Source organism: Mobula birostris, chromosome 8 (genome assembly GCF_030028105.1).
Source record: "Mobula birostris isolate sMobBir1 chromosome 8, sMobBir1.hap1, whole genome shotgun sequence".
Taxonomy (NCBI): Eukaryota; Metazoa; Chordata; class Chondrichthyes; order Myliobatiformes; family Myliobatidae; genus Mobula; species Mobula birostris.
The window spans coordinates 8593555-8610438 of NC_092377.1; the positions used below are offsets into that span (position 1 = coordinate 8593555).

At 45.5% G+C, this 16884-nt stretch overlaps 1 protein-coding gene across 3 annotated transcripts in view; it reads left to right on the forward strand.

Moving 5' to 3' along the window:
- col12a1a (collagen, type XII, alpha 1a) overlaps positions 1-16884 on the forward strand; it is a 393755-nt gene that overhangs the window by 260522 nt on the left and 116349 nt on the right. For all 3 annotated transcript variants that reach the window (XM_072264772.1, XM_072264773.1, XM_072264774.1), the window contains 3 exons: positions 6672-6836; positions 7358-7396; positions 10712-10850. In XM_072264772.1, coding sequence (XP_072120873.1) covers positions 6672-6836; positions 7358-7396; positions 10712-10850 — 343 coding nt within the window. The remainder of the gene's footprint in view (positions 1-6671; positions 6837-7357; positions 7397-10711; positions 10851-16884) is intronic.

The window sequence follows — 16884 nt, forward strand, 5'->3', positions numbered from 1 at the left end:
GTGACCACCTGCCTGTAACTCCTTTCTATCACCTCCTTGCTCTCCCTGACCAGACGAAGGTCATCGAGCTGCATCTCCAGTTCCCTAACTTGGTCCCTTAGGAGCTGCAGCTTGACACACCTGGTGCAGATATGGCCGTCCGGGAGGCTGGCAGACTCCAGGACCTCCCACATCTGACACCGAGCACAGAAAACTGGCCTCACACACATACTTCCTCCTTTCCACAATTAATACAGGTAAACCTACCTTGCCTTGTCCCATTACCGCCTAAGCCCATTGAGCCAAAGCCCTATCACTCTGCCACCTCACACTCGGCTGCCCGCTGGATATGGCTGTCTTTTTAAACTTTTCCCGTTCTACTGCCTGATGTCATGCGCCTGCGCAGTCTTTCCTCTCTTTTACCCCAAGTAGTAAAACTGCCTTCGCTCTGGAAATCCTTAGCCGTTCACCCGCAGCCTTCTTGCTCTGATTCAAAAACTGCTGGAGATTTCTTGCCTTTTTAAATTTTTCCCACTCTACTGGTTGGCATCATGCGCCTGTGCAGTCTTGCCTCTCTTTTACCCCGAGTAGTAAAACTGCCTTCACTCTGGAAAATGTTGTCAGAGGTAATTAGTTCTCATAGAGAACAGTGGGGGGTGGGGGGGAGATGGAACAGCCTGCCAGGGGTGCTGGGAGAGGTAGATACGTTAAGGTCATATAACACATTCTTAGATCAGCACATAGATGATCGGAAAATGGAGGGCTGTGTGGGAGGGGAGGGTTAGATTGATCTTATAGTAGATTAAAGGGTCAGCACAACATCATGGGCTGAAGGGCCTGTACTGCGCTGCACTGTTCTTTAGTCTGTTCTAATTTTATTCACGGTATGGTACCTATCCATGTGTTTGGAATTTGCTGCAGTGTCTTAGTCAGTGCACATGTAACAAGAAGCAGCATTCAACAGTTAAAAAGAATAAAGAATTGTCCTGCAGTGATGGTTGACTGCAACCAACCATCAAGGAAATAATAAGAGAAGTAATGGAACAGACGTGATTACTGAGCGTGGATCTGATGGGCCAAAATGTCATAGTCATAGAACACTACGGTACAGAAGCAGACCCTTCAGCCCATCTAGCCTGTACTGAACTATTAATCTGCCTAGTCCCATTGGCCTACATATGAACCGTAGACCTCTATACCCCCATCACTCCTCTTAAATGTTGCAATCGAACCCACATTCACCACTTCCACTGACAACTTGTTCCACACTCTCACTACCCTCTGAGTAAAGAAATTCACCCTCATGTTCTTCTGAGACATTTCACCTTTTACCCTTAGACCGTAACCTTTAGTTGTGGTCTTACTCAACTTCAGTGGAAAAAGCCTGCTTGCATTTACCCTATCTATCTCCCTTATAATTTTGTATACCTCTATCAAATGACTCAGCCTCCAACATTCCAGGGAATTAAGTCCTAACCTATTCTACCTTTCCCTATCACTCATGTCCTCAAGTTTTGGCAACATCCTTGTAAATTTTCTCTGCATTCTTTCAATCCTATTGATAACACTCCAGTAGGTAGGTAACCATAACCGCACAGAATACTCCAAATTAGGTCTCTCTGCCCCTCCCTGAATCACAATAGATATGTTAAAATTTACTGGCCAAACTAATTTCTCTGAAAACATGAGTGAAGTGTCCTATCATCCTGACACGGGTATAGATACGGTGAATGCAAACTGGCTTTCTCCACTAAGGATGGGTGAGACTTGATGTAGAGGCCATGGGTTAAGGGTGAACGGTGAACATGAGGAAGAACTTATTGACTCAGAGGGTGGTGCGACTGTGGAATGAGTAGCCTGCAGATGCCGTGGATGAAGTTTCAATGTCAACTTTGAAGAATAGTTTGGATAAGTACATGGATGGGAGGGGTATGGTCTAGGTGCAGGTTGATGGGACTAGGCAGGATAGCAGTTTTGGCCTGGATTAGATGGGCTGAAGGGCCTGTTTCTGTGCTGTGGTGCCCTATGACTCTATGTGTCCACCCTTTCACAGCCACTGGAATTGATTGTGCTCTGGCAGAGTTCCTGGTTTGTGATGTGATTGACAGTCGCAGACCATGCCCTGTAACCACAGCAGTGAAATTAAACATATTTTTACTGTCGGGCCACATGGGCAACACTGATCATCTATGTAGCTCAGGTCATTCCCATTTCATGCACTGTTGGACAAGGGTTAACCGTTTATCATCGTGGGAGGTTTGTGTGCTAAATTTGATCACAAACCTGCTTCTCAGCTCCCACACAAGAAGTCGGAGCTGGGAATTAGAATGTCTATTTTCCTAAATTATTCAGTCTGACTTCTAATCATTGAATTACCATTCACTCCAATCAGCAAACAGACAATAGCAAATTGACTAAAATGCTGATGCATTCTTGGCAATGGGTATCAAATGGCTGCCTGAGTATGAGGAGTCAAATTTAAGCCCGGTCTGCTGGCAAGTCCTTCACAAACAGACTTTGATCCACTGAATATTCTCAGACGATGGGATGGTGTGTATTAAACTGGAGGTGTGGTGAGGTTAAATACAGTGTGATAAATAACTAAGCATCAGATTGCATACTGATAAATAAATCACATGATCAATAACTTAACTAAATTAAAAATATCATTCCACTCTTTAAGAAGAGAGAGAGGCAGAAGAAAGGAAATTACTGGCTTATTCGTCTGACTTCAGTGGTTGGAAAGATTTTGGAGTTCATTATTAAGGTTTTGGGGTACTTAGAGGCGTATGGTAAAATAGGCCATAGTCAGTTTGGATTCCGAGAGGGGAAATCTGCCCGACAAATCTGTTGGAATTCTTTGAGGAAAGAACAGACAGGATAGACAAAGGTGAGACAGTGGATGTTGTGTTGTATATTAAGAAGTCCTGTGACAAGGAGCTGCACATGAAGCTGCTAAGCAAGGCAAGGGGGCAGCACAGTAGCATAGTGGTTAGCACAACACCAGCAACCGAAGTTCATTTGCCACTGCTGCCCACGACCATGTGGGTTTCCTGCAGGTGCTCTAGTTTCCTCCCACAATCCAAAGGCATTCCAGTTGGCCATTGTCCCATGATTATGCTAGGATTGAATTGGGAGATTGTCTGGCCTTACACCTCCTCCCTCACTACCGTTTAGGGTCCCCAAGAGCCCCTTGGATGATGTAATGAATGGCAAACCTGGAGTTTTGAGAAAGACATAGATTGGGAGAATGGGCAAAGAAGTGGCAGTGTTGTGCACTTTGGTAGAATGAACAAAAGCAGTCTCCAACTACAGTCTGATAAACTCAGATTATATTCAGTGATCACTTTATTAGGTATGCTGTATGCCTGTTCGTTAGTGCGAATATCTAATCAGTCAATCATGTGCCAGCAAGTCAATGCATAAAAGCAGACGTGGCCAAGAGGTTCGTTTATTGTATAGCCCAAATATAAGAGTGGGAAAAAATGTAATCGAAGTAAGTTTGACCGTGGAATGATTGCTGGTGCCAGGTGGGGTGGTTCGAGAATCTTAGCAACTGTTTATCTTCTGGGATTTTATCAGACTTTACAGGGAATGGTGCGAAAAATAAAAAAAACAACATCCAGTGAGCATCAGTTCTGTGGGAGAAAGCACCTTGTTAATGAGAGAGGTCAGAGGAGAACGGCCAGACTGGTTTAAGCTGACGGGAAGGTGACAGTAACTCAAATAACCATGCAATACAAGAGTAATGGGCAGAAGAACATCTTTGAATGCATAACGTGTCAAACCTTGAAATGGATGGGCTACAGCAGCAGAAGACCACAAGCGTACCTAATAAAGTGACCACTGAGTCTATGTCACCTTGAAATTATACCTTCAGTCTCATTTACTTGTGGGGACGTTCAGGAAAACAAAGAAACGCAATAGAATTCAGGAAAAAATTGTAGAGATTTCCAAGTTGTGTACCTTAACCTATTTTAGTGCATTCTGTCTCAGAAGACTGACCTTGGATTTCCAGACTTTCCATTTAATTATGTTGCCAGGTCTCTACTGAAAGATGTCATTATTTAACCGCAATTAAATTACGAACATGGGAGGGCCAATTTAGCCATTCCCAACATTCTTCCCACATCAGTGGTTCATGGGTTGAAGTGATCCATGGTGAGTCCATTTATGCACAATGATACACGTAGTTTCCCGCAGTCACCACAGTGTAAATGCTCTGTTAGTGTGGGATACCACATTCCTGACCAAGTCAAACAACATAGAGCACTGACTCATCCACATTGATCCAATGACTACAGAGTATTGAACACAGAACAGTATGGCACAGTATAGCCCATGATGTTGTGCTGACTTTTTAACCGTCTCTAAGATCAACCTAACCCTTCCTTCCTACAGAGCCTTCCATTCTTTTCAATCGTGCACCTACCTAAGGGTCTCTTAAATGTCCCCATCCCCAGCAGAGCATTCCATTCACCCACAACTTTCTGTCAAAAACTTACCTCTGACCTCCCCCCCCATACTTTGCTCCAAACACAAAATTAAGTTGCCTCATATTAGCCATTTCTGCCGTTAGAAAGTGTCTACTCTGTATACTCCTCTTATTATCTTGTACACCTCTGTCAAGTTACCTCTCATTCTCCTTCGCTCCCAAGAAAAAAGCCCTAGCTCACTCAGCCTAAGACACATTCTCTAATCCAGGCAGCATCCTGGTAAATCTTCTCTGCACCCTCTCGAAAGCATCTTATTTATAATGAGGCAATCTGAATCGGACACTATATTCCTAGTGTGGTCGAAGCAGGGTTTGAAAGAGCTGTAAAATTACCTCACAGCTCTTGAACTCAGTCTTCTGACAATGAGGGCCAACACACCATACACCTTCGTAACAATCCTATCAAATTGCCCAGCAGCTTTAAGGGATCTCTGAACGGGGACCCCAAGATCCCTCCACACTGCCAAGAATTCTGCCATTAACCCCTTATTCTACCTTCAGGTCTAGTGTGGATACAACCCATGTTGTAGCTCATGAGTTTTATTTAAACATATTGAGCTACCGACGTTGATTAGTTTACACAAGCTACTTAGTACCTGCAGTAGGATTGTGTTCAGGTTCATGGTTGACCAGTGTCTCTACCACTGAGAACATTCTCAGCCTCGTCTCAGTTCTCAGAGATCAGATGTGAAGATTTATTGAACGGATCAATCAGTAATTTATTATAGTTAAGAACACAGCTGTCAAAGTTCAAAGTAAATTTTATTATCAAAGTACATATTTGTCACCTTATTAAACTCTGAGATTCATTTTCCTGTGGGCGTACTCAGCAAATCTATAGAATAGCAACTATAGCAGGACCAGTGAAAGATCAGCCAGAGTGCAGAAGACAACAGACTGCAAATGCAAATAATAAGAAGAAATAAATAATGAGAACATAAGATAACGTGATAAGAGTCCTTAAAGTGAGATCATTGATTGTGGGAACATCTCAATGGATGGGCAAGTGAGTGTAGTTAACCCCTTTGTTCAAGAGACTGATGGTTGAGAGGTGGTAACTGTTACTGAACCAGGTGGTGTGATTCCTGACGCACCTGTGCAATCTACGTGATGGCAGCAGCGAGAAAAGACACTGACCTAGGTGGTGAGGATCTCTGATCAGAATCAAGTTTATTATCACTATCTTTTAGGATATGAAATTTCTTATTCTGCAGCAGCAGTACAGTACAAAGGGATACCTTTACAATAAGTTAGAAAATAAATAAATATTGCAAAAAAGAGAATAACAACATAGTGTGCATGGGTTGATTGTCCAGTCAGCAATCTGATTGCAGAGGAAAAGAAACTGTTCCTAAAGGGTTGAGTGTGTGTCTTCAGGCTCCTGTACTTCCTCCTTGATAGTAACAATGAGAACAAGTCATGACCTGGATGGTGAGGGTCTTTATCGATGGAAACTAGATTCTGGATGTATCACCTACTGAAGATGTCCTCAGTGGGAGAGGGTTGTGTCTGTGATGGAGCACTGCGTGTGATTTGAAATGGGTGTTTTGTTATACAAGTTGTTCCCCGTTGAGGACTGCTGGGTAAGTGTCCAGACATCTTCAAGAAGCAATGGCGCAAAATGGCTGCGTCCGTCATTAAGGACCCCCATCAACCGGGACGTGCCCTCTTCTCATTGCTACCATCAGGGAGGAAGTACAGGAGCCTGAAGACACACACTCAACAAGTGAGGAGCAGGTTCTTCCGCTCTGCCATCAGATTTCTGAATGGACATTGGACCCATGGACACTACCTCACGACTTTTTTTTTCTCTTTTTGCACTATTTATTTAATGTAACTATTTTATATGTATATACTTACTGTAATTCACAGCTTTTTTCTCTATTATTATGCATTACATTGTACTACTGCCACAAAGAAAAGACACTTCACAATGTATGCTGGTGGTATTAAACTGGATTTTGATTCTGTTTCTGACAAATGCTGGCAGTGTCTTTAAACTGAGGAGAGGGAGAGAGAGAGGGGGAGGGAGAGGGTGAGGGAAAAAAAGCAATACTCCATGGATGGAAACAGGCCTGTCATCTCAAATTGTCCGCACTGACCGAGATAGCCATCTAATCTTGTCCTATTTGCCTGAGTTTGGCCCATTTCCCATTTCCCTTGACATCTTTCCCACAATGTTGTCTTTTCCATGCAGGTTACAGTGTGTTTGTGGTGGGGGTCGCTGACATTGACATCAATGAGTTGAAAAACATTGGCAGCAAGCCCAGTGAGAGGCATCTGCTCTTTGTGGATGACTTTGACGCCTTCGCGAAGATTCAGGATCAGCTCATCACCTTCCTTTGTGAAACAGCAACTTCAAGTGAGTTGTTCCTTTCCCTGTCACTGACAGTCATCACTTCCCTCCTCTGATGAAATACTTCGGATGCTGGAGATATGAAATGAAAACACAAAACCCCAGAGATATTTAGCAGGTCAGGCAGCATCTGTGGAGAGAGAAACAGAGTTAACATTTCAGTTCAGTGACATTTATAACTGGAAAATGTGGGGAAGGAAGACTGCAGATGAACAGGCTGGTGTGGACAAAGGAGATGTCTCTAAAGGGATGTCCAAAAATGCCAGATGATGCAGACAATGCTGGTGTAAGGAGTGAAATTTTCCTATTAATTCAGTAGGTCAGATAGTATCTATGAAAATGAGTTGGAATTTCAGGCTGAGACCCTTCACAGGAAGGAGACCTGAAGAAGGGTCCTGACCCAAAGATGTTGCCTGACCTGCTGGGTTCCTTCAGCATTTTGTGCATGTTGCTCTCGATTTCCATCATCCGCAGAATCTCTTGTGTATGTCTTTTCCTATTAAATCCATTTTTTTGTCTTATTGCAGCTTGCCCACTGATATATCTCAATGGATTCACAACACCAGGTAAGGGGACATTGGTTTGATTTTTGTTTCCTCACCGAAAAGGTTGAGATGGATAATAAGTCAGTCATGGTGGAAAGGCAGTGCAGACTCGATGAGCCGAGTGGCCTAATTCCGTTCCTCTGTCTTATGTACCGTGAGACCGCCATTACTGAGAAGGGGGGGTGACAAAGTAATGTCGCAGTTCTGTATGATTCCAACAAGCTGGGGTGCAATTCCTGCCACTGTCAATAAGGAGTTTGTGTATCCTCTCCGTGATCGTTAAGCTTTCCTCTGGCCACATCCCAAAGATGCACAAGTTCGTAGCTTAATGAGTCATAGGGTTGTAATTGGCGATGAGGGCTCATTGGATGAAAAGTGTATATTACCGTGCTGTATCTTGAGGTAAATGTGATCTGGTACTGGAGTGCGGCTTTCAAAATTTGGTTAAATTATTGTTTATATAATATTCTTCTTAAAATTAAAGCCTTGTAAGGCTGTCATCAGAGGTCATCTTTCCACTGCACATTGGAACTACCCCTCAAGAGTCTTCCTCATTATCATTATTGTTGTCACATATTTCAGTGAAAAGCTCCTCTTGCATATTAGTCATATTGATCAACTACCCATCCCTGCACCCCTTCCTATTTTCTTCTCTCCCTCCCACTCTCCCACTCTCACTTTCTCCCTCACTCTCTCTCCCCTGTCCCTCTGTCCCTCACACCCCTTCTCTCCCCTCCTTCTCTCACCCAATCCCTCCTCCCTTCCTCTCCTCCCTTCCTCTCCTCCCTTCCTCTCCTCCCTTCCTCTCCTCCCTTCCTCTCCTCCCTTCCTCTCCTCCCTCCCCCTCCCCTCTCTCTCATCCCTCCTCCCCTCCCCTCTTTTCCTTGTCTCCCTCTCTCCTCCCCTCCCTCCCTCTTTCCTTGTCTCCCCTTCTCTCCCTCCATCTCCCCCGTCCCTCACCCTCTCTTTCTTCCTCCTCCTCTCCCCATCTGCACCTCTAACCCTTCCTCCCTCCCTGCTCTCCTCCCTTTCTTCCTTCCAGCTCCCCTCCCTCCCTCTTTCCCCTCTCTCCTCTTCCCCTCCATCTCCCCCTCTTCCCTCCTTCTCCCCCTCTTCCCTCCTTCTCCCCCTCTTCCCTCCTTCTCCCCTTCTTCTCTCCTTCTCCCCTTCTTCTCTCCTTCTCCCCCTCTTCTCTCCTTCTCCCCCTCTTCTCTCCTTCTCCCCCTCTTCTCTCCTTCTCCCCCTCTTCTCTCCTTCTCCCCCTCTTCTCTCCTTCTCCCCCTCTTCTCTCCTTCTCCCCCCTTTCCCTCCTCCCCCCTTTCCCTCCTCCCCCCTTTCCCTCCTCCCCCTTTCCCTCCTCCCCCTTTCCCTCCTCCCCCTCTTCCCTCCTTCTCTCCTCTCCCCTCCATTTCCCACTCTCCCCTTCCATCTCACCGTCTCCCCTCTCTCTCCACTGCCTCGCCCTCTCGCCCTCTCCCCTTCCCCTCTCCCCCTTCCCCTCTCCCCCTTCCCCTCTCCCCCTTCCCCTCTCCCCCTTCCCCTCTCCCCCTTCCCCTCTCCCCCTTCCCCTCTCCCCCTTCCCCTCTCCCCTTCCCCTCTCCCCTTCCCCTCTCCCCCTTCCCCTCTCCCCCTTCCCCCCCTCTCCCCCCTCTCCCCCCTCTCCCCCCTCTCCCCCCTCTCCCCCCCTCTCCCCCCTCTCCCCCCTCTCCCCCCTCTCCCCCTCTCCCCCTCTCCCCCTCTCTCCCCCTCTCCCCCCCTCTCCCCCCCTCTCCCCCCCCTCTCCCCCCCCTCTCCCCCCCCTCTCCCCCCCCTCTCCCCCCCCTCTCCCCCCCCTCTCCCCCCCCTCTCCCCCCCCTCCCCCCCCTCCCCCCCCTCTCCCCCCCCTCCCCCCCCTCTCCCCCCCCCCTCTCCCCTCCCCCCTTCCTCTTCCTCTCCCTTTCTACCCTCCACAATGAAAAAGTTTAAGATGTGTGTGATCATTTCCAGACATGGTCTGGCAGCTCAGTGAATTGATCAGAATCACGTTCATTCTCACTGGTCTGTGTCATAAAAATTGTTCTTTTGTGATACCAGCACGGTGGAAGGATAAAATTATTGCTCGAAGGTACAGTAAAAATATACAATAAAGTAAATAAATAAACTGTGCCAAAAGAGAGCGAAATGGCGAGGTAGTGTTCATGGACCACTCAGAAACCTGATAGCGGAGGGGAAGAAGCTGTTCCTAAACCGTTGCATGTATATGTGTGTTTGGGCTCTGTGTCAATGTGTGTGGGAGGGTGGGAGATCCGGATACAGATTTACTTATCACATCTACATGGAGGGAGGAGTGGGGTTTGTTTCACTGTGGCTTTGTTGCCTGCTGTGTTCTGTGTGGTCCTGCCAGGCACCGTAGACATCTTATGTTGGCACCGGAATGTGTGGTGACACATGTGGGCTGCCCCCAGGATTTCCTTGGGTCATACAGTCATAGAGAAGTACAGCACAGACACAGGCACTTCGGCCCATCTAGTCCATGCTGAAACCATTTAAACTGCCTACTCCCATCAACCTGCACCAGGACCAGAGCCCTCCATACCCCTACCGTCCATGTACCAATCCAAACTTCTCTTAACAGCTGTGCTACAGCTCATTCCACACTCTCACAACACCCTGAGTGAAGAAGCCCCCCCTTGTGTTCCCCTTAAACTTTTCATCTTTCGTCCTTAACCTCTGACTTCTGGTTGTAGACCCACCCAATTTGTGCTGATTGTTTGTTAGTAGGTCTTGTTGGTTGTTAATAGAGATGTTGTATTCCTTTTATGTACCTGTGTTAAATAAATCTGAATTTGAATCCTGTCACTCACCCCTGGTGGCAGTTAACTCCTTTACTGCACAGGAAGAGCAGTCAACTTGAGTCAGCATGTCACTCAACTGACAGACCATAAGACCATAGTAAAATAGGCCATTTGGCCCATCGAGTCTGTTCTGCCATTTCATCATGGCTGATCCATTTTCCCTCTCAGCCCCAATCTCCTGCCTCCGCCCCGTATCCCTTCATGCCCTGATTAATCAAGAATCTATCAACCTCTGCCTTAAATAAAAGCAGTGACTTCGCCTCCACGACTGACTGTGGCACCAAATTCCACAGATTCGCCACCCTCTGGCTGAAGATTTGAATAGTAAATAAGTAATAAATAACACACATTCCGGTGTCAACAAAGCGTGCCCGCAAAGCTTGGCATAAGAACACAGAATGCAAATCCAGCAGGATTTCAATACTCTGCCATTATATGATAGAGTTTACATTACATAGGAGACTGGATGTCTAATATAAAGTTTTTATGGTCTTTTTTGAAGGTTTCAGAATGCTGGAGGCATTCAATATGACAGTGAGAGATGCCGCAGCTGTCCCTGGAGTGTCTATGGAGCCAGGGACTTTCAACAGCTTTACGTCTTACAGGATTCATAAGGATGCAAACCTTCAGCAACCTACAGTGTAAGTTATCAGTGCTCACAGCTTGGTTACATTTTAGACTATAAAACCATAAGATGGAAGAGCAGAATTAGGCCGTTTGGCCCATCGATTCTGCTGTGCAATTTCATCAAGGCTGATCCAATTTTCCTCTCAGCCGCAATCTCCTGCTTCTCCCAGCGTCCCTTTGTGCCCTGACCAATCAAGAATCTATCAACCACTGCCTTAAATATACATAAAGACTTGGCCTCAACAGTTGCCTGTGGTAAAGAATTCCATAGATTCACCACTCTCTGGCTAAAGAAATTCCTCCTTATCTCCGCTCTAAAAAGACACCCGTCTATTAGGAGGCTGGGTGCTCTGGTCTTAGACTCTCCCACCACAGGAAATATCCTCTCCACATCCACCTATCACCATTCGATAGGTTTCAATGAGGTCACTCCTCATTCTTCTGAATTCCAGTGAGTACAGGCTCAGAGCTGTCAAACGCTCTTCATATGACAAGTCGTTCAATCCTGGAATCATTTTCATGAACTTCCTTTGAGCCCTCTCCAGTTTCAACATATCCATTCTAAGTTGTGGGGCCCAAACCTGCTCACAATACTCCAAGTAAGGCCTCACCAGTGTTTTATAATGTCTCAACATTACATCCTTGCCTTTACATTCCAGTTCTCTTGAAATGAATGCTAACATTGCATTAACCTTCCTCGCCACAGACTCAACCTGAAAATTAACCTTTAGGGAATCCTGCACAAGGACTCCCAAATCCCTTAGCACTTCATTTTTATTTTGTATTTTCTCTTCATTTAGAAAATAGTCAACCCTTTCATTTCTTCCACCAAAGTGCATGACCACACACTTCCCAACACTATATTCCATCTGGTATTTTTTTGCCTGTTCTCCCAATCTGTCTAAGTCCTACATCTTCAAAGTTGCCTGCCCCTCCACCTATCTTCATATCTCATGCAAACTTCGTAACAAAGCCATCAATTCCATCATCCAGAACATTGACATATAACATAAAAAAATCAGCCCCAACACAGACCCCTGTGGCACACCACTAGTCACCAGCAGCCAGGCTGAAAGGTCTCCCTTTATTCTCACTCTTTGTGCCTCCAGCCAGTCAGCCACAGTTTTCTCCATATTAGAATCTCTCCATGGGCTTGTAGCTTGTTAAGCAGCCTCATGTGTGGCACCTTGTCAAAGGCTTTCTGAAAATCCAAGTACACAACATCAAGCAATTCTTCTTTGTCTATACTTTTTGTTATTTCTTCAAGTAATTCCAGCAGATTTGTCAGACAAGATTTTCCCTTGAGGAAACCATGCTGACTACGGCTTATTTTATCATGTGCCTCCAAGAACCTCGGGACCTCATCCTTAATAATTGAATCCAACATCTTCCCAACCACTGAGGTCAGACTAACTGGCCTATATTTTCAGTTCTTCTGCCTCTCTCCCTTCTTGAAGAGTGGAGTGACATTTGCAATTTTCCAATCTTCTGAAACCATTCCAGAATCAAGTAATTCTTGAAAGATCATTGCTAATGCCTCCATGATCTCTTCAGCCACCTCTTTCAGAACTTTGGAATGTTCACCATCTGCTCCAGTTGACTTATCTACCTTCAGACCTTTCAGTTTCCCAAGACCCTTCTGTATAGTTATGGCAATTTCAGGCACTTCATGCCCCGGCGCCTCGAACCTCGATAGTGAAGATTGATGAAAATACTTATTCAGTTCGTCTGTCATTTCATTATCCCCCACTACTACCTCTCCAGCATCATTTTTCCAGCAGTCTGATATCCACTCCCACCTCTCTTTTACACTTTATGTACCTGAAGAAATCTGTGGTAATCTCTTTAATATTATTGACTAGCTTACTTTCATATTCCATTTTTACCTTTTTAATGACTTTTATTATTGTCTTCTGTCGGTTTTTAAATGCTTCCCAATCCTCTAACTTCCCACTAATTTTTGCTCCATTATATACCCTCTCTTTGGCTTTTATGTTGGCTTTGACTACTCTTGTTCGCCACGGTTGTGTCATTTTGCCTTTAGAATATTTCTTTCTCTTTGGGATGTATGTATCCTGTCCCTTCTGAATTACTTTCAGAAATTCCAGCCATTGCTACTCTGCCGTCATCCCTGCCAGTCAATTCTGGCCAATTCTCTCATGCCTCTTTAGTCCATTGCAATACTGGTACCTCTGACTTTAGCTTCTCCTTCTCAAATTTCCAGGTGAATTTGATCATATTAGGATCACTTGCCCCTAAGGGTTCTTTACCTTAAGCTCTCTAATCAATTCTGGTTCATTGCACAACACCCAATCCGGAATAACTGATCCTTTCATCAGCTCAACCATGAGCTGCTCTAAAAGCCATCTCGTAGGCATCCTAGAAATTCTCCCTCTTGAAATCCCGCACCAACCTGATTTCCCCAATCTACCTGCATATTGAAATCTCCCATGACATTGCACTTTTGGCATGCATTTTCTATTTCCCATTGTAATTTGTAGGCTACATCCTTACTGCTGTTTGTGAGTCTGTATGCAACTCCCATCAGTGTCTTTTTACCCTTGCAGTTCCTTAGCTCAATCCACAATGATTCAACACCTTCTGACTCGAAGTCACCTCTTTGTAATGATTTAATTTCATTTTATGCCAACAGAGCAATCCCGCCCCCTCTGCCTTCCTGTCTATTCTTTCGATACGATGTGTATTCTTGGATATTAAGCTCCCAGCTCTAATCTCTCAGCCATGATTTCGTGATGCCCACAACATAATACCTGCCAATCTGCAACTATGTTGCAAGTTCATCTACCTTATTCCATATGGTGCCCGCATTCAACTTCAGTCCTGTATTCACCTATTTCCATTTTGTCACACCATGCTCAACCTTTTGATTCCTGACTTTGTCTGAGGTCTTACCAACATCCACCTGCACAACCTCTCCACCAACTGTTCTGGCACTGTGATTCCCATCCCTCTGCATCTTTAGTTTAAACACAATTGTGAGCATTAACAAACCTTCCTGCTAGGACATTAGTCCCCGTTCAGTTCGGGTGCAAGCCATCCCTTCTCTGCAGCTCCTACTTTTCCTGGAAGAGAGCCCAATGATCCAAAATTCTTATGCCCTCCCTCCTACACCAACTCCTTAGCCACATATAATCTTCCTAGTTGTAGCCTCACTAGCATATGGCACATGTAGCAATCCTGAGATCACAACCCTGGATGTGCTGCTCTTTAACTTAGCTCCAAACTCCCTATTCAGAACTTCATCATTTGTCCTACCCACGTCATTGGTACTTACGTGGACTACCACTTCCAGCTGCTTACCCTCCCACTTAAGAATGCTGAGGACTTGATCCAAGATTTCCCGGATCCTAGCAACCAGGAGGCAACATTCCCTCCGGGAATCTCATTCTGACGCACAGAACCTCCTCTCCATTCCCCTAACTAATGAATCCACTATCAGCACAACGTTCCTCTTCTTCCCCCTTCCCTTCTGGTTTACAGAGGCAGACTCAGTGCCAGAGACCAGACCACTGTGACTTTCCTCTGTTAGGCCCCCCCACCCCCCACCCCCCGTCGACAGTGTCCAAATGTGATATACCTGTTGTTGAGGGGGATGGCCACAGGGCTACTCTGCACTGGCTCCTTAACCCTTTTCCCCTTCCTAACTCACCCAGTTTCCCATGTCCTGCACCTTAGATGTAACTACCTCCCTGTATGTGTTATCTATCACTCTTTTAGCCTCCTGAATGATCTGGAGTTCATCCAGTGCCAGTTCCAACTCCTTAATGTGGACTGTTAGAAGCTGCAGCTGGATGCAATTCTTGCAGTTGTCGTGGTCAGGGACACTGGAGATCTCCCTGCCTTCCCACATCCCGCGAGAGGAACATTGCACTAATCCTGTCTGGCATCTCTGCTATCCTAGCTGTGCAGATATAAAGAAGAGAAGGAAAAAAAAACTTGAGCTTTTCTTTCCTTTGCTTTCCCTGAGTGAAGCCTCTCTTTGCCAAAGTCTCAAAAGAGCTAAAGCCTTAAGATTACCACTCTGAATGTGTCCACTCAGATGATGGCTGCTGTGCTTGCTCCTGGTCTTCCTTTAATTTTCTCTTTCTAATTAATCCCAAACGCTGATTGGAAGTTTGAAGAGGAGGGGACCTCAAACAGGCCCCGAGGATAAAATGCGGAAGCAGCTTACGGCAGCGTGATAGAGCTTTGACCAGTGTCAGTCAGGGTTTGGGATTAATTAGTGAGAGAAAATTAAAGGAAGCCCAGGGTTGGCCACTGGTCAAAGCTCTATTTTGTAGTTGGTCCTGAGAAAACCTCTTTCTGTATCTATCCTGTGGAATCATAAGACATAGGAGCAGAATTAGGCCATTCTTCTGAACTCCAGCGAGTACAGGCCCATAGCCTTCAAACACCTCTCATGCATTAATCCTCTCCAATGCCAGCATACCCCTCCTTAGACGTGCGGCCCAAATAGATATCCCTTGGTTGGAAATTGATATCACTGTTTGAAATCCCTGTTGGACATAGTTCAGCAGTGAAGCTTCTGTCTCTGTATGTGAAAGTTGTGGATTCAGGAACCACCTCAGAGACTGGAATAAAGAATTAAAGATGGCACCTTGGTGCAATGTTGAGATCCCTGAGGGAGTTATAAACTCAAATCTGAATTCCAGTATTATCTGCTGTACCGAAAAGTAGTTGTCTAGCAAGTAAAACTATAACATAAGCTTCCTTGAAAGTGAAGCAGCTGGATTAGCCTGCAACACACACACAAAAAACTGAGCAGGTCAAGCAGCATCTATGGAGGGCAATAAACAGTCGATCTGAAGCGTGTCCGATTATTCCCCTCCTTAGATGCTGCCTGACCTGCTGAGTTCTTCAAGCCTAAAATTTTTAGGGCATTTTCAAGGTGAGATTCAAGATCCAAGATTGTTTAATGTAATTTCCAATACACAAGTGTAAAGGAGAACAAAATAATTGTTACTCTTGACTTGATGCAGCACAAAAAAGACCACATAATATAAAGCACATAAAAGGCATCCGTTAGTCTTGTGAGACCATGGATCTGCGCCTGGAAAGTCTTCACTCTCCAGGGCGCAGGCCTGGGCAAGGTTGCATGGAAGACCAGCGGTTGCCTGTGCTGCCATTCTCTCCTCTCCATGACACCAATGTTGTCCAAGGGAAGGGCATTAGGACCCATACAGCTTGGCACCAGTGTCGTCGCAGAGCAATGTGTGATTAAGTGCCTTGCTCAAGGACACAACACGTTCCCTTGGCTGGGGCTCGAACTCACGACCTTCAGGTTGCTAGTCCAATGCCTTAACCACTTGGCCACGTGCCCACACATAATAATGATAAAAACACAATAAATATAAATACTTAAGTTAGCTTATATTCACTGATTGATTGTATGCCCATAAAGTGACACTAGGCACGGGAGTGTCTGTACATAAGGTAACTCTGATAGGAAACGATAAAGTAGTGGTGGTTGGGCTTGTGGAGGGGTGAGTTAGTTAGTGGAGGTGTTGATCAGCCTTACTGCCTGGGGAAAGTAACTGTTTTGGAGTCTGGTGATCTGGGCGTGGAAGCTACGTAGCTTCCTCCCTCCCTGATGGGAGTGGGACAAACAGTCCATCAGCGGGGTGGCTGGGATCCTTTGAGAAGTTACTGGTCCTTTCCTGGTACCTGTCTGTATATATGTTCTTGGTGGTGGGTAGACTAGTGCCGGTGACGTGTTGGGCAGTTTTGACTACCGGTTGTAGAGCCTTCCTGACCGTCACAGTGCACCTTCCATAACAGAAGAAGGAGCTCTGAGGGGCCCATTTTTCACAATGACTACCTGAAACGTGCTGCCAGAGAATAGATGGAGACAGATACAGTTACTGAGTTTTAAGGCGATACAGACCATTAGTAAATGCTACTGGTAGGCACACAAAATTAAATATTCACTCACTTTGCTGACTGCCTGAAGGAAGTGCCTTTTCTGATTTATTTCGGCAGCAAGACATGTTCTCATTTTCCAGTGACTGATTTATATTTCCATTCGAT